The following is a 23249-nucleotide window of genomic DNA, read 5'->3' on the forward strand; positions in this document are numbered from 1 at the left end:
ATCTGCAGCTTAAAAATATAGCTGAATGTTGATTTTCTATCAGTATTCAAGAGACTGACTCAATCAGAATCTGTGTAGCTGAAGAGTAGATAGAAATCATCAGAGAAATCAGAGAGAATGAACTTCTCATACAGACCGCATTTATAGAAAATACTCAGATTCATAATCTCTTTTAAATAATATATAATATGTAACACAGTCTTTTAATATTAAGATGTTGAATTAATGTTCTGTTGAGTGAGTAGTGAGATAGTATGAGTAATATCAGAATATGTTTTAACTACAAGATATTGCAAGCAACTCATATCATGTTAATATCACTGAATTATGAAATCAGTCTCTTTCTCAGATATAGAGAAATCATTAATACAGAATTTATTCTTCATTAATATTTTAACAACAGCTGCATCATCAAGGTAGAAATCTTCAATAAGATATTTCATATATTAATAATATATTAAATCAATTCCTTTATCTGAACAATTGACTTTCATACTCAAATACTTGATTGACTGGTGTAGATTCTTGACTTTCAATTTCTCACTGAGTATACTCACTAGTTAATCAGCATTTTCAGAAACTTTGAATATGATGTTAAGATCATTAATATAGATTGTCATATAAAGATAATGTCTGAATGTATAATATCAGAGTACTGAATTATAGACACTGACTATAAATTCAAGATTGCTTAACAGAGTTATTAAGTAATTATATCAGATCTTCATCACAGAGTTCAGACTGTATAAACTGTTCTCAACTGCACAGATAAGTGTTTTCAGTGAATCTGTCTCAAAACTGATGAATTGTCTTATATAGATCTTCTTAGTGAGATGCTCATACAGATATATTATTATTATATTCACTTAACAGAGTGTTCAACTGTATAGTACTGCTATTATAAAAAGAATACAATTGATAGTATCAGTGATAATAGAAGTATAGATCTCTTCTTTAGAACTCTTCTTAAATCAGTTATTATAAATCACTCAATGTGATTTTCTAAGAATATCATCAGAATTGATATTCAGATTCACAGATCTATCTTTCTTAAGAAATACTCAACAGTTTAAAGTAATCAGTTCACTTCTCAGAATATCAGATCTAGAGATCAAATTTCATGTATTATATCTCTTCAGATTGATAATTTTACATTATATAAACTTCTTTCAATAATCTTCTACTTTCTCTGATCAAGATATAACATTCTTATAGAACTTCAGAAGATTATCTGTAATAAGACTCAGAGTATAAGTAGTCAGTGATTTCACAGGCTGTAATTATATGAAATTCAGATCATCAATATCAGAAGCATCTTTATTATTAATCAGATAAATATCAGGTTCTGATTTACTGACATTATTAATAAGTATCACAGATGTAACAATCAGTTCTGATTTTTCAGTGATTAGAAATCTCACATTGCTACTGATAATAATCTTATCAGATTTGAGATGCTATAGATAATATATTAATATGTCACTGAATTCAATGATATAATAGAAATCAGTATATAAAGAGAGCTTATTCACAGACTTCTGAAATTCATGCAAGTGAATAAAAACCTCTGCACTCAATTGATGAAAATACCTCACATTCAGTGAGATATTTATAAGTGCATATTAAGAAATCTTATATAAACTTGAAATCACAGAAGTCTCTGTAGTAGAGAATTAAAATTTCAAGTTATAAAGAACTGTAGATATAAGAGTATTATTAATTATTATAATCACTGTCTCTAAAATATCTGTTCAGAACTTCTTAGAAAGATTATCTTTTAAAAAAGCAGCTATAATCTGTCTCATGATAGTGTGAATCTCATGTTTGAAAACATTATCTTGATATGATGAATGAAGTGTCATTGATTCTCATTTAATATTATATAAATTCATAACTGTGTGTATATATGTGAATTGAAAAACATCATTAATATCAGTCTGTAGAAAAGCAGAGACTGTATATCTGAGATTACTCATAAATCTGAGTCACAACTCAAAGTATTAAACAGTCTCATTCTTAAATCTTAAAAAATATACTCAATAGTAGTAAGTTATATCACAGATAATAAGTATTCAGTATTTAATTCTCTGATAAGACTCTAAGAGATGATCAGATACATCTTTCAATATATATTTATTATCTACAAAATCAATATGAATCTTCTCAATAGATTGAATAGATCTAGATATCAGTGTTTTTAAATAATCTTATATTATATCTATCTTAACACATTCTTTACAAAAGAACTTAGTCTTAGAATTTTTAATTATGACTTCAGTATGAGAATTCTTAGTCATAGTAATTATAGCACTAGTATGAATGTGACTGAGATTATAATATTAATTTAAAAGAGTCTTTGATATTCTTATATTCTTGAGATCTGTATTCAGAACTGTAGAATCAATATTATTAACAGTAGTAACAGTAGTTATAGAAAGATTAACTTTTCAGTTAAAATTATACTTATAAGACATTATTATAATATACTTAACTGTCTTGTTTAAATAATTGAAATTCTCATTGAATTTCTACTCATTGATTTTATATATATTATTCTGAGTAATCTGAACTGTATGAAAAATAAAATCATTCAGAGCTCTGCAAATGAAAAATAAGAGAATAGTGAAAGATAATATAAATTGAAATCTCTGATTTTCAAGCTTTATAAATGAGAGCAGATTAACTGTAATATTAGAAATATAGTGAACATTCTATAAGTTAATATTATTATTCTTAATCTCTAAGATAACAGTCTTAATCTTCTTGATAAACTCAGTTCTCTCAGTTACAGAATTAACAGAGATATTATTATTAAAAGATTTAATATTTAAAAAAGAATAAAGCTCACTTATTATATTCAGACTTATATATGTATTTAAATATCAAGATCTAGAGAATGATTTTCTGATAACTGTAAAAGAGAAATAGAACTCAATCTTTATAAATACTATATTTACTACTGATTGAGAACTTATTAAGTTATTCTTCTTCTCTTTTTTCTTATCATTATTCTTCTTGTTCATCTTCTTTTTTCATTTATCAAAGTATAAGATGAAATATCTGTTAACAGTATATTTATATCTTCTGCAGTGAGTGTACTTTTATACAGTTATACTTTTATTCTCATCTTTATTCTTATTCTTATTCTTTTTCACAGTCATAGAATCAGTCTGAGACTGCTTTTTTCACTCAGTGATAATCTTCTTAAATGTATAATTAGTCAGTTACTTTATTAAATTATTGATATTAATATTAACAATGAGTTCTTAATCAGTGAAGAAAAACTTATTTAAATATATCTTAATAAATAATCTTTGATAATCTTATAGATTGTTAAGAAAAAGATTATAATATATATCTTTAATACTCTGACAGAGCTTCTTATAATAAGTAATAAAATAGTGAAAATATCTCTGAAAAGTAAGATAATCACTATTCTTAACTTATAATTTTATTAATTTCTTAAAGATATTAACTTATTCTTCAGTCAGTGATATTATATATTCAATATTAATCTTATTTTATAAAGCTACAGTATTATCAGCTTCTAAGATTTTAATAGTAATTTAAATATTTTTAATAAGACTTAACAGTATATATCTATATAGAGACTTAAAATGAATCTTTCACTTCTTGAAATTAATATAATATATAAAAGAGAAATCTTGTTAAGTTTTTAATAGAATATCAGTTTTATTAATAACTTTTATATCAATTAATATATTAATATATCAGACTTTATAATTAGAGTTATTAAATATAATTACTGATTTAATATCTAGTATATATTTAACTTTCTTCTGATATTTTTATAACTTATTTCTCATAGTATCTTTTTATACAGAAATAAATATAATAAGATATTAAGTAGTTTCAGCTATAGTTATTTAATTCTGTAGTATTATTTATATAAGATTCATAAGATTGTCTGCAGTGCAATAAATAGATTAATTCAGATTATTATTAAAAATCAGTATTCTAAAAGTAAGAGATAGTGAAAAATTTAATAAATTAAAATAAACAGATTCTATAGATAAATATTAACTCTGTTTTTCTTTATTCTAAAGTTTCTCTATTATTTTATTATTAAATTTCATACTCTGATGAAAACTAATCTTAGTTTTATCTTATAAGTTAGAAGTCTTCTTATAATAAGTAATTATTCTATTAATAAGTTATCTAGTGAAGTATATAATTCTGAGTCTTAAGTTAAACTCTGAAGTAACAGATATATTACTTATATTAAGATAACTCTGCTTCTTCTAGATATATAAAAAAAAAGTGATATTCTTCATTATAAAGAATATACTTTCTTAAAAATATAAAGTATATAAATCTGCTAATTAGCAGATTCAGAGAAAATGAAATATCTCTAATAAAGAGTAAGAGTCTTTTTAAAAAAGATAAACTATTTATATCAAAAATGTTGATACAATATTTTAAAAAGAAAAATGTGTCATTCAGACTATAATCTGTAGAATAGTTGAAGATTGTATTGATAGATCTATCTACAAGAACATAATATAGTGGTGGGTCATGTGATCTAGTGGGATCGCTAACCGCAACGGCCGTAACGGCCAACAGATTAGTACTAGTACAGTCAGCTGAGTTATGAGGGGGGTAACCTAATCTAAGCTTCAACTCATGAGGGGTCTTGTTTTATGCAGATCTATCACTGTCTATAGATAACTATGCACTGTCAACTTTCTCTGTAGCAAATGCTGGGAATCTCTTTGTGTCAGTTATGCCGGTTCGTTGAGTGTCTTCCTTTATCCTACCCGTTCACGGAACAATTCAGCCTTCAAAAAGAAAAACAACACACCTTGCATTTGGCACCTATCAAACCCACCGCATCATTTAAACAAGAATATAATACTGAGAATCACCACACTACTTTTTACTCTCATCTCATCACACAGTGCTAAAATGTGCGTCCTCGCTGACATGCCAATAAGTCTACAATGAGGACACCACAACGGCCTCATAACCGCCGCCAATCCACCGATGCCCGCCATTCTGAACTTGAACTGAGCTCCCTAAATTCAACACTGAATAAATTTGTAGGGGCCCGGCAAAAGTCATGGATGCTGAACCTAAATTCATCCCCTAAATCAAGCATACTCCCACCTGCGCAACGACCGACTCCTGCTCCCACACCTGATCAGAGCACCACGATCCACTCCCAGTCCAGAGAGAGTGCCAGGGGCCAGGGAAGTCTTTCCACACTAGAATCAGGAAGCCAGCGCACCCCTAACAGTACGCAGGGTCAGAATGGACCCGTCACGCCCTCGTTAGAGCAGCTGCGAATCTCCCCCGTGCCGCTCAACTGCCCATCCCAGCCCGAACCCTCTCCTGTATTGCCGCCAGCCTCTCCTAATATCTCAAATTCGCGGTTTGAGCGAATACCCCAAACTGCGCCGACAGCCGATCGCCAGTATACAGTTCTCCCATCGCCAGATTCGCATCATAGATGCTCCACAAGAGCCGTCACTGAATCGGGACCAGGCGATGGCTCCATTCCAGGAGCTGCTCCTTTCCCGCCACATCAAACAAGCCGTTCGTTGTCTGGAGCGGTATTGCAACAACGAGATCCATCGCTCGATGCCATAAATGGTATGAGACATTCACCACTGTCCATATCACAAACCCCCAGAACTGCGGGGAATTCACCATTCCTAGAAGTACATAGGGATAAACGCGTGCGGATTGTGCCAGGAAATTCAGCTGTGCCTCAACCATATCAACCTCAGAACGCGGCTCCGGCTAACACTCAATCAACATCTGATATGAGTAACAATAGCCACGCGTTCTTGAAGCCCCCGACCTCTGAACAATTTTCTTGGAAAAAATTTGTCCCTATCCTTGGTCGGTTTTCGGCACCACCAGGGAGTGGCGAGAACAATCGGATTTTACTGCTACGAACAGCTTGTGAGAATGAAGATGTGTTCTACATTGCCCTACATCAGGTGTATTGCCTGCACACAATCTCCCCTGGCTTCCTGCCTCCCTCGAAACTTGGAGCTCGCCAAATTGCAGGTCTGGAGCTGGTTTCGCAACTTTTGACACAGAACGGGTGTCTTTCAAAGCCTTTTGTCGAAGCATGCGCTAGTTTCCCAGCCCCATTTGGGATTGTTGTTCAATACTACTCGATTTATCCTGCTGTTTGCGACCAGGTGATAAGTTTTCTAGGCTCCATGGCAGATCGCTGGTTACCGTTTGAGACATCTGTTGCTATGCGGGGATATCCGCCACTTATTGATGAGCTGGTTGACGTGTTTGGGTTCACTTCGCGCACTTTTCGACATATAATATTCACTGCATGCCGTCGCCGTCTTATAGGGGCTCTGGATGACGGCGTTACTCAAGCATACGCACGTATCTTTCAAATCAATGAGGAATTTTATCAGCAGCGCCCCTTACGGCAGTACAGTGCAAATCCTATATCCCCAGCACAGATCCAATCTGAAAATGAATTCCTCAAAACACAATATCTACAGATATTGGAGCAATATATTACTCTAAACCGGACAGTACACGGAGCAATAACCTACCAGTTGCCTCAACGACATCAGGGAACCTCTTTTCCAATAATGGGTGCTGGCGGTCCTCAGCCCCAAACTCAGAATTATGTCATTCAAGGGCCACAGCAATCTCCATTACCGTATGCTTATCCCCAAGTACGGTCCTCATATCGATCACCGGCGGCAAATTCCTCCCAGCGCCCTCTCCAACGAGGCCAACAATATGCCTCTGCGCCACTTCCCAACAGTCTGTATACAACTATCTCTTCACCCACACATGCACATGCAGCAGCCTCTGGAAGGCCAATGATGGCCCACCCTCACTCCAACTCGCTTTCCCCAATTTCGTCCGAGTTTGTTCCCTTGTCGGATAACACGAATACTCAGCTGCGCCATGGTGCCTTTATTCACTCATCCGTTCAACCACCCCGAACAAGCTGCACCGCCGCCCAATCTTTTTACCCGAAAGCAAACAATTTACTCCTCCCTCCAGCGGGAGTTCCTCCAATGGAAACTGCTAATCCAAACCCCCTTGTTGTTGGTCTCCATCAAGCTTTTCTGAGAGAAAAAACCATGGCTCTTACTACCAAGGAGCGCGGTAGTGACCCAACACAGTTATTCCAGTACCTCCACGGTTTTGCTATTCTTCCATCATCTATTCAAATAGGAGCGCCAATCCGCAAGTTTCAGTTCACTATCACGCCAGAGGAATACCAAAAATTCCCTATTCGACTAAATGCCACAGCAAAGCATAGTTCGCCTGTATTGGGGGTTTCAGATGGGCGTCGAACATATCAACTACGGTGTATAAAAATGACTTCCCCCTTCACCCCGCTCTCAGAGAATCAATGGTCTGTGTCAGACACCACCTGGCCGACGGCCATCTATATTCACGTTAACGGGATAGAGCACTTCGTTCGCCGAAAGCCGCACTTCGGCAGAGATTTACCCCTTAATATCGCGAGCTCCCTCAAGGAAGGCCTGAATGAGATGTCGATAACTATACTCTGGGGCGCTGTAGAGCGTAATAGCAAAGCGACCTATGCCGTGGCCATGGAAATAGTTGAATTCGCCTCCCCTAGCCGTATCGGTTCATTCATCCAGCGTCAATCGTACTCTACAACTCTAACCCAGATCAAGAATCGGCTTACAGGATTAAATACAAATGATGACGATATTGCTATTGTTGATGAGCATATCACAATAGACTTAGTCGACCCCTTTACGGCGCGGATCTTCAACATTGGCGCCCGGACCAAGTTTTGCGCACATATGGAATGCTTCGACCTTGAAACATTTCTTATGACACGTTTGCCAAGGTTAGCGAAAGGGCACAGCATGGCAGAGGATTGGAAGTGTCCTATCTGCGGCAGCGACGCGCGGCCCAAGTCCCTGATCATGGACGATTTTTTCAGCGCAGTCCGACGTGAACTCGAAGAAACCAAGCAAATGGAGGTCAAAGCGATACTCGTGCGTCCGGACGGATCATGGGAGCCTAAGCCAGAAGGTAATGGCAATAATAATAATAGTATTAGATCGAGCGAACCGCGCTCGTTGAAACGGAAACGGGAACCGTCCGAAGGTGGCTGGACGAGCGCTTCCACAAATAATGGCGGCCAGTCCAACGTATCTTCAAAGCAACCCCACACCCCTGAAGTCATTGAGCTCAATTAATTTTACTCGTTTGGACACTTCTATTGGAATACCCGTGACGGGAACCATATCAAATTATCGACTTTTCTTCCCTATTTCTCATTCCATTTCATATTTTTACTCCTATTCTTTTGAAAAAATAAAATCGATTTATACCCACGGAGGCGCGTGTTACTGTTTATCATTATTTTCGAATTTTGCCAACTCTCTTCTTTTATTCCTAGCCCGGCGTTTGCATCAAAGGGAAGAAAAAATTCCCACGGTTCTCTGGGTCCAGTCGGTTTCGTCCAGCTTTTGCATTCAGAGCACATACATACACATAGTCAACCCTATTATTATGACGTAATTTACCTGATTTAATTAGATTCATATCTATCCTTCTCACGCTACATAAAGCCTCAATCTCAATCTTAGTTTATGTGCCTTTTTTTTTTTTTTTTTTTTTTTTTTTTTTTTTTTTTTTTTTTTTTTTTTTTCAGAATCTCGAGAGCAAAACAAAGCAGGTTGTGTTTATGCAACTTACCAATTCAATCTATTTGTTGCTTCTTGATGCTTCATTTTTATTTTACTTTATTTTGCGCCTGCCTGCTTCTTCTTCCTTATTTTCTTACAGCTTGATGCAGATGATGGATATAGCGTGTACTACTGACATTGAGTCGCTGTGGACTGCGCATAATATGCTAACTTTACATATTTTTCTGATAACGAGGGTAAATTGGAAACAGAGAAAGGCCTTATTTTCTATGTCATCGTTATGCACTATTTGGTTTGGTTTGGGCTTTAAGAATGGGCTACGGAGTAGATTCAGGGCCGGACAGATCTAGCTAGGCAATCTACAGTATATTGCACAGAATTACAGAGCTGAATTTATATAAATTTTTCCCTTCTGTTATGAATAACGTAATCAACCACCCAACGCCCGCTTACACCCAACGCCCGCCCAATCTTCATTTTTTCATTCATCTTCAAACACTCACAACATGCACCATGAAGCAGTTATATAAGCAGCAATTGATGATTTGAGCACACAATTGATCTCTAATTACACTGAGACTGCTAAAAAATATGAAATCAGTTGATATACATTATCACAGTGTTATAGAGATTGTGGCGGGCTGCGCCCGATCATAAGACTATTTCATTACACTTCATAGATTCCTATTCTTCCGCCCGAAAGCCCCGATTCTCGGTCGCTGATCCTCGGCCGAAGAACCTACAGAGTTTCTATTCTTCCGTCTCAAAGCTTCTATTCTTCCACCCTGAAGCTTCACCTTGTACATGTATAAATATTCACTCTGATCACTGATTCTCACACTTTCTCTTTTGTTTTCCTTCTCTAATGTTTTTCACTTTTGTTATATAAGACCTATATATTAATACTAATCTATTCAGTGTAGGTCTCTTACACTTGAAACATATTCATCATCTTTTCATTAGAAATGATTACTTATTAAAAAGAGATATCTGAACATATAACAATATATAAGAAATAAGAAAACAAACAATTACAGACTAGCTAAGCAGACACTGAGTTTCTGTTAAATAGATAGAAGCTTGCTTATCAGTCACTCTGACTCTGTAATAAGATCTTATAAAGAGAATATCAGTAAAAGATCTGAGAGTTCTGATATCTTAGATATATAAGATATTTATACAATTATACTTCTTTCAATATTAAAGAACTTAATTTCAAAGAACTCTTAAATATAGAATATATTTAATAAATAATATAACTATATCTACTAATAATATAAGAGAACTCTTGAATATAAGTATAAATATAATATTACAGTAACTCTAAGTAATGTTAAAATTATAATAATAATAGATAGTTAATATACATGTGAATTAATAACATTAATATAAGAAAATTTAATAGTTAACTTAATAAGAAATCTCTGTACAGATAATTTCAACACTGACTAAATTAGATATAAATATATAAGTTTTGAAGAAATATCTAGATACTTCTGTATATTTTAACACTTCTAATCTTACTTTCTATTCATTATAAAAATTAAACATGCTTGTAAAACTAAGTGTAGATGAAAATGTTATTAGTTTATTAACTAATCAAGATTAATATATTAATGATTAATTAAAAGATTATATGAAATAGAAGTTTTATTCATGAATAAAGACATCTGAATTAGTGTTATATATATTTAATAATATTATTAGATATCTTAAAATTCTGTTCAGAGACATTGCTATATAACAGAAGATATTAGATTAATTACAGAGTACTTAACAGAAGAATACTTCTCTTATAACATTTATTTCTAACTTTAACACTAAGATTCTAGAAGTAGATAATCAATTCAGAGTAGACTGATCATGTAACTGTGTCTGAGATCAGAATCAGATTTTTTGATAGTCTTATTATTAATTCAACTGATCTCATTATATGATTTTAATATTAGATAGTAGTTTCATACTGTCTCAGTAAGACTTACTGTCTACTCTTATCACATTTTTTAAATGAGATCATGATTTTCACTTCTCAATTTAAATTATTTTTATTGCTTTAAATGACTTTAAATCTCATTTGAGTGTTATCAAAAAGTGTTACTTTTTAAAAAATTAAAAATAGTCTAAAAAACCTTAAAATGTCTAAAAATAGTAACTTTATGCTAAGAATGAGACTAAATGAAATCAAATAAGACTACTTTCTTATTTTTTCAAATCATAATTTCATTTTAAGATCTGATATATAGTCACTTTGCATGTTTTTTTAATAACTAGTCTCAGCGGGATTCATGTCAAGAAATGTATAAGATCAGATTAAATGAGATCAAACATGAAATTCATGATTCTGACAGCCAGTCTAATTCTGAGAGAATTAAATGAAGATTAGTATACTTAAGAAAATACTAACTTTTAAACTTTTATAAGTTCTTATAAGTATAGATAAAGATCAGACTTATAAAGACTTCTGTATATAACTTCAGATATTGAATAACTATCTTATCAAGCTTAAGAGTATACAGAATAATAGTAAAAGATGATATACTTATACATCTGTATTAAAGAATAATGCAGATGTTATGAATTAAGTAGACTTAAATATCTATATATAAGTAAGAGTCTCTGCTATCTGAATAAACTTTTAAGTCTCTGAGATTACTTCTGAAGAAGCTGCTGAGCAATATTAATAGAAGATATATATCAACTATAACTTATCAGAACACATTGCTTTCAACTATTAATTAATTAATATATCTTCTTATTCTAAGAATGAATCAGTGCCTGTAAACATTAATCACATTACATTAGAGAAAGATTCAGAAGATAACTATAAGAATACTTTAATAAAATAGGGAAAAGATTAGCTTCTATTCAAACTCATCAGCAGAAGCTTGAAAAGATCAGATAACAATGATTTGAGAAGAAAATAATAATGAATATAATTCTTGTATCTACTGTGATAAATAATATGTATAATATGAAAGTTATGATAGACAGTAATCTATATCACTATGCAATGATTAAATCTTCAGTTGTAAGATATTATAATCTTCAGTGTATTCTCTTATCAAAACTCTGACTTCTTGCAGAATTTAATGACTCAAAAGATATTTGCATTTATTACATAATAAAACTAAATATAGATGTCAGAGAATATCAATATGAAGATACTTATATATATAAAGTTAATAATCTTGACTATAATCTTATACTAGAACTTGTCTGACTATCTGAATAAGACATCTTATTAAATGCTTAAAACAGAAGTTTAATATTTTCTAACAATAATAGAATTTATGAAGATAATATTTACAAGACTATGAATCTGACACAGATCTCTGTCAATACTTATAAAATGCTTTGAAAAAGAAGTCACTAATAAGATCATTAACAAGATTACTAATAGCAGAATTATATAATAATCTACTCTGTCAGTCTGATTAATATTAAAAAAGCTTTAGAAAAGTTATTCTGTATTATAATAACAGACTCTCATATAGACTGACTGTGTGACCGTGTCTGGAATCAGAATCAGAATTTTTGATAGTCTCATTATCAATTTAACAGATCTCATTACACAGTTCTAACATTAGATAGTAGTCTCATACTGTCTCAGTGAGACTTACTGTCTACTCTTATCACATTTTTCAAATAAGATTATGATTTTTACTTCTCAATTTAAATTATTTTCATTGCTTTAAATGACTTTAAATCTCATTTAAGTGTGATCAAAAAGTGTTACTTTTTAAAAAATTAAAAATAGTCTAAAAAAACCTTAAAATGTCTAAAAATAGTAACTTTATGCTAAGAATAAGACTAAATAAGATCAAATGAAATCACTTTCTCATTTTTTTCAAGTCATGATTTCATTTTAAGATCTCATATATGGTCACTTTGCATGTTTTTTTAATGACTAGTCCCAGTGAGATTCACATCAAGAAATGTATGAGATCAGATCAAATGAAATCAAATGTGAAATTTATAATTTCAGCGGTCAGTTTAGAACTCACTCAGTCTCTGAGCTCAGTAAATCTGTTATTATAAGAGTGTCTTGATTGAAGTAAACTATTATAAACTGTTATAATCAGTTTTAACAGTAATCACTATTACAAGGCTCTTAAAGTAGTGATATCAGTGATGAAAGAATTTCACTATTATAAAAAGCTTCTAATTATAAATATTATAGTTGATCTTTATAGATTGCATCTTTTATAAGAAAAAGATCACTGAAACTCAGTTCTTATTTAACTGTAGTTATAATACTATTTCTGAAATTATAAAGAAGAAGATACCTGTCTCTAATCTAATTAAAAGTAATAAATTAAAGTGAAACAGTATTACTATATCTATGAATATCTATTTCAATCTTGTAAAGACTCTGTGAGCTTCTGAGATAAGAAAGTTCTTACAGCTCTCTCTTCTCAATAATCTTTTTATTCTTTATTTATAAAATGACTTCTTCTTATTTTCACTCTTCAGTATATCTGTAAGAGTTAAGAAGATTCTTATAAATATAAGAATAAATTATCTATAGAAATTCACAAAGCTCAGAAAGATCTGAATCTTGTAAATACTAGTTAACTTCAGTTATAATAGAATAGTCTCAATCTATGAAGATTTCATCTGAATATTATCTGTGATAATTATATATTCTAGGAAATTAATCTGACAGATACTGAAGTTATACTTTTTAAAGCTTAATATACAATTCTGTCTCATCTAAGATCTTTAACACAGTTTATATATACTCAGTGTGTTCTTTCTTCTTCATGAAGTATATTATCATATTATTCAGATATATTATTATAAAGATATTCAGATATATATAAAGTGTTTTATTAATAAAAGACTGAAATATTATAAAGATATTAGTCAAATTAAAAGACATTACTAAGTATTTAAATAATCTCAGTACAGTTCTAAAGACAGTCTTTCATTCATTCTCAGACTGTATTTACAGCTGTGTATATATATTAATTATATTCAGTTATATGAATATAACAGCTTCTATAAGACAGTTGATTACATTCTCAATCAGAGATAAAGAGTAGTAACTCTTTATAGTCTTAAAGTTCAGATTATAATAGTTTATATACAATCTGAGATCTTCATTCTTCTTCTTTATGAATATCACAGAGACTCTTACAGAGATCTGTAAAGATTAGATAAAGTTATTCTTTATATTCTTCTTTATATAAGCTTATAAAATTTCTATCTCATGATGAGAGAGCTTATAGATTAATTCTCAGAAGAGTTTCTACTCTTGTACTGAATCTATTATCAGATTCTTCTTATAGTGAGATAAAAGCTCAGCTATCTTAGCTGAACTGAATATCTCTCTATAAGATCTGAATATTTCTCTGATATCTGAAACTCAGTTTTCATAATCATGAAGTTCTTAAACATTTGTAAAGTTATTATATAGATAAGCTTGTTTTCTCTAATTAACTCTACAGTATCAACTGATTCTACTTCTGTAAGTAAGTCTATTAACACTGATCAGAAGTATCAATCTGACTTACAGATAACTATATACAGATTATGTCTTTAAAGTTATATAAGTTTCAAGTATATATTATCTGTGATATCTGTGATAATCATAGTTTTTACAAATCTTCTTTAAGTTTCAGAGAGATCTTGTAATTCAAAGATGACTCTTATAAGTCTCTTAGTTCTCAGATCTGAGTTCTTACATTCTGCTTATTATAAGAGCAGATTCTCAGTTTTTATTACTTAGTTTATTTACTCTGCAAGCTTTAGAGATATTACAGTGATCTGAGATTCTGAGTTTATCAATACTTCTTATACTTATGAGACAGCAGTATCATAGCACAGTCTCTTCTCATAAGTATATATTTTCATTAAGAAAGTAACAGATTTAGATATCAGCTTTAAAACTTTTAAGAAGACTGTTACTGACTCTGTCTGTGACTTCTCAAATTTCTATTTTAATTTATCTGAACAGTTTGTGCAGAGATGTTCTGATTTAGAATAGATGAAGTAAAGACTCTTTTTCTTAGTCTCTCTATTATACACTCTGTTTATAGAAGCTTATAAAGCTCTTTCTCTCTACTTAGTAGTCAGATATAAATCTCTCTGTATCTTATTATCTTTTCTCAGTAAATCTATTCTCTATTATTCTGATTCTTATAAAACTAATCAGTAATTCACTCTCTATGAGTCTGTGATTCTTACAGTAATGTAACGTGAGGAAACCGAAGCAGTGACTAGTCAGTGACATTACATAGAGGTAGTTGTTTGAGAAGCTGTATGAGTGAGCTTGACTATCTTACTTGAATAGTGAGCTTGTAGGCTACAGGGTTATTGTGAGAATATCACAGATATGATACTTAGTATACTAAGAAGATTGTATAAGACATGCAGTAACTCTTATATATATTTCAGTAGAAGAAAAACAAATCACTGACTTCTTTTATAAGAAGTCAGCATCTAGCTATTCTATATAGATAATGAGTAAATACCTTCTCTCATTTCATGAGTGAGAATAGTCAGAGTGATACCTCAGCAGCATCTCACTGTTAAGAAAAAGTAATCTGCTGATCTTGTATAGAAGTGAAGTTTTTATATTTACTAATCAGATCTTTCTATGATATATCTGAATGATATTATAGAGTGATTGAAAACTGATTTGAATAAGATGAAATTATCTGCATGAAAGTAATGAGCTATATGAAATTATAACAGAGTCTTGACACAGCTGAGAGTGTGACAATGTTCTTTTCTTTAAGAGTATAGTTCTGATGTTCTCAAGATTATCAGATTAGAAATTATCTTTGTTATATAGTAATAATTATCAACTGATTTGACAGTGCATGTGCTGTGCATGATATAAAGAAATAAATGAGTTTTTCTGCTAACTGTGTAGATCTTTCTTTTCTTATCTTCATTCAAATTAAATATGTGATAAGTGAGTTCCTTCTATATTAATTTAAAATGTGAAAAATATAGTTAATAAGTGACTTACAGATCTCTTAATATATTTCATTCTATATATGAAATTTTCTGTAAAAGTAATGTGTTTTTAGAGACAAAGTTAACAGTAGTGATAGAATTTTTTGAAAAGATTCTTCTCTCTGTGAAACATTTTTCTTTCTCTTCTCTCAATTGCAATAGTGAGTGTATGAGAGTATTATTCTTGAAGAATAATAAAGAGCTTATTCTGATATTTTCTAGTGAATAAACATCTTTGTGATGCAGCTGCAGTCTCTGTGACTGCTAAGAAAGCTCAGTTAAAGGCAGAGACAGCAGTGTTAATAGATTACAGAAGCACTGCTCTCATTATCATATCTTCTTCTTCTTCTTCTTCTTCTGCTTCTCTTGCAGCTGCAGTGATAGTCACTGTGTCTTGTAGTAAGATATTATCTCTTCTATCAGTCAGTTCATCTATATTCAGTTCTTTTCCTGCCTCTCTCACTGCTGTTGTAATACTGCTTCCTTCTCTCAGTCAACATGATGATGTATGACCCTGTGTGATCATTTGAAGAGAAACTCAGAGAGAGCTTAGTTTCAGAAATAGTAACTCTGAGAAGCTTAATTCATAGTTTATCTCTCACAGCACATCTGAGCTCTGCTCAGAATACTGCTGAATTGAGTCTGCAGAATCTCACAGTTTCTTTATCTTCTCTCTGTGAGAAGGCTCTGATATAATCTCTGACTGATACTGCTACTTGTCTGCACTGCATTAAGCAGCTGAAGAAGAGAGAGATTTTATACACTCACTTCTTCTCTCACTTCTGTTATTTTCATTATATCTGCAACAATAACTTCTGTCTCTCTGTAAGGATTATCTCACAGAAAGATGTTATATCAGCTCTGATAAGAAGTCTAAATACTCAAACAGTACAGAGTGAGAGTCTCAGAGCTTCAAGTATTGACAGATTCTATTAAGACTGAGAAGATCTCTCTTGCTTATCTGTAAAAGAAGATAAAAGTGTAAATCTCTGAGATGAAAAAACATCTCAGAATGACTGATCTTAAGAAGAGATCAGCTAATACTGCTGTTGAAAGTACTATGAAGATTAATCACTGATTGAAGAGAATCTCACTTCAATTGAAGCAGATAACTGAGATACTTTATAAATTGATAAGTTAATACTTCAAGTATCTCTTATACTCTTCTATAGCATGCTTCTCTATAGTATCACAGTGCTAACTTCTCAGCAGATAAAGATATCAGTGCTGAAGACTTCAATGATGAAGAATGAGTTTAATAAGAGTGTAATTATTAATGAGTAGACTCTGAAATTTTCTTTTTTTTTCTTTTTCAGTGAGCTGCAGTCTCATTAGATTAGCAGCAGTCTGCAGATCAATAATATTAATCTTTTTATTAATTTTAAATATTTCTTTTCTTTAATCACTTCAGGAATTTTACACTTGTGTAGTCTTATTAAACTTCTAAAAAACTCTTTAAGAGAAAATAGAAGAAGAGTGTTACAGAGCTCTCAAAACATCAGCTCATCACTGTGAGATTATCTCTAAAAACTCTTTAAAAAAAATAAGAAGTCTTAAGCAGCATTTCTTATTCAATGTCTTTGATATATAACAGAGCAGTCTCTACTAGTCATCTCATAGCTTGCAATCTCTTTCTCAGTATTTTTCAAATACTCAAGTGATTCTTATAAATTCTCTGATGATGAATAATCTTTTCATTTAATAAGATATTAAAGCTTGCTGTAATATGTTCACTTATTCAATATTTTCTCTATAAGATATTCAGTATCACTCTCAATCTTGATATTATTCAGCTGAGACAGCTTCATCTCAGACAGCTTTCAATCAACCGCTCCACCACGAACTCGCTCGATTTTTCGAATAAGAACCCGCCGATAGATCCATCGAAAAGCCCTCGATCATACGAGCATTTTGACCCCATCGCCGACCGCATACCCCGTGTGGTGGTGGAGTTATCCAGCCAAACGTGAACCAGACGTCGTTCGGAACTCCTGCGTGGGATTATCCCCCATTCTCCCCTACCACACCACAACCCCGGGCCAAATTGCCATACAAACTGTAAGGTGAAGAGACCTAGCCGTATGCACCAATCTTCTCGATTTTGGAAGATCCCCGATCTGTAGTTGTGGAGATATCTGAGGAGCGACCTCCGCGAAAACCCTGTCCATCTTTGATGTTCCAAAACACCAACGCCAAGTCCCACCCTCGTACCGCCCTTCCCAATCTGGCCCATCCCCGGCAGAAAAATACAAAAAGATACCTCGGCGATAATATCAAGCACATAATCAACGGACAAGTCAACAGCACATCAACAACTATAAAATCAGTATACCTCAAGGTCTGACTGAGCCTTTGATCCCTGCACAGTGAGATATATTAAATCTAGTTTTAATACCTCAATATTCAATAGATTCTGTAAGAGATTGAGAACAGCAACACTAGGTTTCTATTGAATTTGAGAATTAACTCTATATTGATATAATCATTGACAAAGTCTTCTATTTTGAGATATAAATAACCAGTTCCTCTACATCCCACTGACAATATTTACATTATTATATAGAAACAGACTTATATTCTCTATAATATCAAGACTCTGAAGAGGGAAAGTCTTGATAGAAGATATACAGTAGTGTATATCTTAGCAGTTTCTATCTCATTCTTCTGCAGCAGTTAATGCAAAAAAAAAAAAAGATCTTAGAAATAGTTTTTTACTTCTCTTGAAAAAGTAAGGTATTTTTCTCTGGGTTTTACACAATATTCTTACAAAGAATTAAAAACAGAGTTGTTTTCTGTCATAATTTCATATTCTTTTAAGTAAGAATTACTTTTTCAGTGGCTGAAGAGCTTTCATTAATACTTAATTCTTTTTTACACTCTTTATTAACTGGTTTGAGTTGCACACTTGTTATGTGAGGAGAATTGAATGATTTAGAATAAAATTGAATAGTTTTAATCAATTTCTCTGCAAAAAATTGATTTATTTTTTGTCAGTTTTTCTCTCAAAAACTGTCATATTATCTGATTTACTATCAATTGATATCATACTTTTCCTCACTGTATCCCAAGAAAGAGATTGTAAAGATTTTATTGATTTATCTTAAAAATCAATTTTAGTTTATTAGATTCTCTTTAAAAATCTAATCTAGTTACTGAACTAGTGTGAAAAAAATCAGGTATTTTATACACAAAAGTCTGCTATTCTTCTTTTGAAATAGTCTGACTAACTTTTCAATTGAAAACAGACTTAGAAACCTCTTAATTGAAAAAGTCTGACCAACTTTTCAATTCAAAAGAGTTTAATAAATATCTCAATTGAATTAGTCTGATCAACTTTTCATTGAGTAAGAACAATGAGTTCAAAAGTACACTCAGTTGATGTGGAAAAAGATGCTTTCTCAAATACTATTCCTGAGATTGAAATTCTGAAGAGAAGAAAGGAAGAAGAAATAGAGAAACAACAAGTTCTTGAAATACAGAAACTTGAAAAAGCAAGTAAAATTCTTGAAAAGCAGTGTCTGAGTGAGATGAATGAAGAAGTTCTGTTAATTCTTCATACTCAGACTAGACAACTACAGAAAGTGATCAAGTTCAAACTTGAAATTTCAAACACAGTTCAAAAAACTTTGAAAATTTCTAATACAATCACTGACTCTTCAGTTTGCTCTTCTTTCTTTTCTACTTCTTCTTCTTCTTCTTTAAATCAGAAGAAAACATATGCTCAAGCAGCTGAATCTGCTGCCTCTAAACCTGCTGTCTCTAAATCTGCTATCTCAAAACCTGCTCAAAATTCTGAGAAAACTGAGAAGAATACTGCTCATACTTCTAGTGATAGAAGAGTGAAGAAAAAAATGCAAAAAGAGAAAAATCTTCAAATCTCCAGAAATAGAAGACTTATTCTCAAAGTCTCAAATCAGAACATATTGCAGAGAAATAAGCTAAACTCAAACCTCATTTTCAGAATTAGAAATGAAATCAATCAGCAGTTCTTTTCTCAGTTAATGACTGATATTGAAGTTCAAAAACCAGTTATAGCTTTAATTGAGTCATTCTTCTTTGAAAACTCCATCATTCTGACTACAATGCCTGAATTCAGTGCTGAATTCCTTATTCAGAATGAGAATCTCTGAAAATCAGTAATAGAATCTTTATTAAACATAACAATTCTATCTGAGAGAGATGAAAAGTGAGACAAATTCATTCTTCATGATATTTCAGTTGAAATTTTTGACTGTGAAGAAGAAATGCTACTTCTCAAAAATGAATTAGAAGAATACAACTCTATTCAACTGAGAAAGAAGCCTGTATGACTAAATTCAATTAAGTTCAGACAAAGCAGAAGAAATGTCTCTGTTCTAGTATATATAAAGACAATGAAACAGTCAAAGATCTCTGAAGTAAGAGTAACAGGTTTGAAAATGAGAGTTCATGAATACAAAGACTCAATAATGAATCTCAAAGCTCAAACACAGTGTTCAAACTGTCAAAGATATGAACACTTTACAATCTCCTGTTTCAGAGACTCAAAATGTGCATTCTGTGCCAGAGATCACAAAACTAGTGAGCATAAATGTGAAACATGCTCAAAAAGAGATGAAATATGTCAATACACTCTACTTAAATGCTTTAATTGCAAAGAAAAACATGCATCTAGCTCAAAAGAATGTATGTTTGCTCTGAGAACTCAAAAGAACTGAAGAAAAGATGAAGCTCAGAGTAAACCTAGAACTGAAGAGAATAGTCAAGTCAGTAAACTCACAACTGCAAGCTTAAAAAGAAGAAACTCTCAACTGTCTAAGTCTTCAAACTTCAATTCTCCAGCTAAATGTAAACAGAATTTGAATCCTCAAACTCCTGTTAAGATTAGAGAATTGAGAAATGACTCTGATAATAAACTAGATATAATGCAAGCAGTTGAGATTCCTACTTTTCAGAACAGTTATAATCTACTATCTGATGATAGTGATTAGATTCTACTCTACTCTCTTTTAGTATGAATATACAATAAAAACAACAAAAAAAGTTTAAAAACTCTTCAAAAATCACATTTATTCAAAATAATGTGAATAGAAACTCAAATTGTATTTATTCTTGTCTTCAAATTGCATTTGAATAAAAAGTTGATTTTATACTGCTTCAGGAGCCGAATTTTGATGCTGAGCAAAAATATGTTATTTCTCATTCAAGCTACTACTGCTTTTTACCTCAAAAGTCTGAGATAAAGTCAAGAGTAGTGATTTATGGAAGAAAGAGATTAAGATATCAATTTAATCTAAGATTTGATATCATGTCTGACCCTGATATTCTGGTGGGTGATATTATAGATAAAGAAAATGAGTTTGATACTATACAGCTTATAAATATCTATAATGAAAAGTCATTGAAGAAAAATAACAATATCTGAACAATTGATAGAGAATTTCTGAACATAACTTCATCAAGAAACTCTATAATTGCAGGAGATTTCAATGCACATCATTTCTGATGAAATTCAGAATGCAAGAGAGCAGTGAGAGCTGATAATCTGATTGAATAAATCTTTGAGCATTCAATAGATTTGATTAATAAGTCTGATCAATAAACATTCTTTAGAAAAGACATGAAACAGAAGTCTACTATAGATCTAATCTTCATGTCACAAAATCTAATGAAAAGAAGACTTGTAAACTGGTTTATTAATTCAAATGAGACATCAGAATCAGGACATGAGATTATTCAATTTGATATTGAACTTGTGGTTCGGAAGAACGTACAACTGTCGGATAATAACGCGGCCGCTTCCGAACTACTAGCATACACGTATGAGTGTAAAGGGGCCATAGCGGCCGCTAATTAAATTAGCGTATGATATTACAATATATAAGAAGCCGGTGTACACCTGTAATCATACACTGGCTTAAGCAATCTTTGAATCACATCTGATAGCATGTCTAAAAATCAGTGAGAAGCACAGACTTCTTCAGAGCATGATAATTTCATCTATGAAGTGATTCATAGTTATCATGTCAGTGTGATTCTAGAACATCTTAAAAGATAGTGTATAAAGAGTGATGAGTAGAAGAGCATCTGATTGATACTGCTTCACTTGTTAAGGAAAAACTTCACACTCAGGTGAATGCCATGTATGCGAACAGATGAGATGTGAGAAAAGAGATGAGAGTGATGAACCAGATTCAAAGAAGACTGCTCTTCACTCAAAGGAATAAAAAGAGAGGAATGGCCACCACCGGAGTCATACAATGATAACAGAAATCATATAATAATATAGCGATAGAATGATATAGCGATATAATGATACAGTGATATAGCAATATAATGATACAGTAATATAGTGATATAACAATACAAGTGATATAACAATAGACATTGTACAATCAATCAGAAACTACTGAAATGAATACCTTCTCTAGCTGATACAAACAACACTCTTCTCTGCTATCTAAACTGAAAGATATGCAGAACCTTTCAGAGAGTTTACTCAAAGTAGTAAGAAAAGCAGCTGAAACTGCTGAACTGAAATCAAAGCTCTGTACATGTACAAGAATTCTAAATGAGATTGAGACCTTGTATACACAGTGACAGGCTGAGACAGAAGTTAAACAATAATTAACATTCACTGCAGATTAAGTATTCACTATGAAGAGCTTCACTGACATAATCATCATCATCAATAAGAATAGAGAAAATCAGATCTTAGATCTGTAGTAAGAGATTGAATGTTTACACAGATAGATGACTACATCAAATCTGAAGATCTTATCATAATTATTCATAATCTCTTCAGAAGTATATATATTATCAGAGATCACTGTGCAGAATGAGAATCTGAGTATGAGATATATCAAGTCAGAAGATCTGTCAGAGTCATTAAGCTTTAATAGTGACTGAAAAAATGATGCTGTAATCAGCTGACTAAGTCAGATGCAATTATATTATTGAATTGAATATGAACTTATAGATAGACAGTTAATAGAATTTTAACAAGTCTTAAGATCTGCTGCATTTCTACACAGAAAAGCAAAGTCATTATAAATAACTGATAAAAAGATAAATCTCACAGATCTGAAGTAATATTCATTTCTATGAACATAAAATAAGTTTTTCAAATAAATCTTACACAACTTTGAGAAAGTGAATATGTAAGATAAGTATTATAAACACTTCACTGAGTGTAGATAAGTGAGTAATCTTACATTATACTTCACACACTTCAGCTTACACTATCTCATATTGAATGAAGAGCTTTCAACATCTTTCTGTTTACAGATCTTTATTTATAATCTTACACCTGAGTTGAGAGTGAAATGAAAATGCTTAATCTTACAGTCAGATACAGTGAAGAAAGCATATAATATTCTCATTGTACAGAAACAAGCAAGTCAATTGTAACAGAAAATACTACAATCAAGTATATCTCAGTGAAGAACAGATAATCAGACTTCTATAACACAAGTTATACATCTGAATATGATGAATCTAGATCTGAATGTCATTGCTAAAGCACTGAATTCTCTGAAAAAGAGATTCTCTGAGTGAAAATCTTAGTATCATGAGTATTGAGCTTGCTTCAACTGCAGATGTCAAAATCATGATACAAAAGATTACACTCAGTGTGCACAGTCAAGAGAAGTAAGA

The 23249-nt window shown here is 31.9% G+C and overlaps 2 protein-coding genes across 3 annotated transcripts; one reads left to right on the forward strand and one right to left on the reverse strand.

The window, feature by feature from the left end:
* The first annotated feature begins 4625 nt into the window (after positions 1 to 4625).
* On the forward strand, positions 4626 to 8609 carry BDCG_01754. 2 transcript variants are annotated; one of them, XM_045417289.1, is made up of 2 exons: positions 4626 to 4737; positions 4956 to 8598. In XM_045417289.1, the coding sequence occupies exon 2, from the start codon at positions 4962 to 4964 to the stop codon at positions 8193 to 8195; it is 3234 nt and encodes a 1077-aa protein (XP_045279731.1). In that variant the 5' UTR covers positions 4626 to 4737; positions 4956 to 4961; the 3' UTR covers positions 8196 to 8598. The 2 variants fall into 2 exon arrangements, with proteins under 2 accessions (XP_045279731.1, XP_045274146.1); XM_045417288.1 differs by having other exon boundaries at positions 4626 to 8609.
* Positions 8610 to 17418: 8809 nt separating this feature from the next.
* BDCG_16413 (uncharacterized protein) lies at positions 17419 to 17902 on the reverse strand (the record flags this gene model as incomplete). Its single annotated transcript, XM_045425654.1, has 1 exon — positions 17419 to 17902. Exon 1 carries the CDS (start codon positions 17845 to 17847, stop codon positions 17419 to 17421), a length of 429 nt encoding a protein of 142 aa, XP_045279732.1. The 5' UTR covers positions 17848 to 17902.
* Between the last annotated feature and the right edge of the window lie 5347 nt (positions 17903 to 23249).

Source organism: Blastomyces dermatitidis (assembly GCF_000003525.1).
Source record: "Blastomyces dermatitidis ER-3 genomic scaffold supercont1.2, whole genome shotgun sequence".
In the NCBI taxonomy this organism is placed as follows: Eukaryota; Fungi; Ascomycota; class Eurotiomycetes; order Onygenales; family Ajellomycetaceae; genus Blastomyces; species Blastomyces dermatitidis.

Coding starts and splice junctions, on each gene's coding strand:
- BDCG_01754 (XM_045417288.1), top strand. CDS start 4,962: ATGAGGACACCACAACGGCCTCATAACCGCCGCCAATCCACCGATGCC.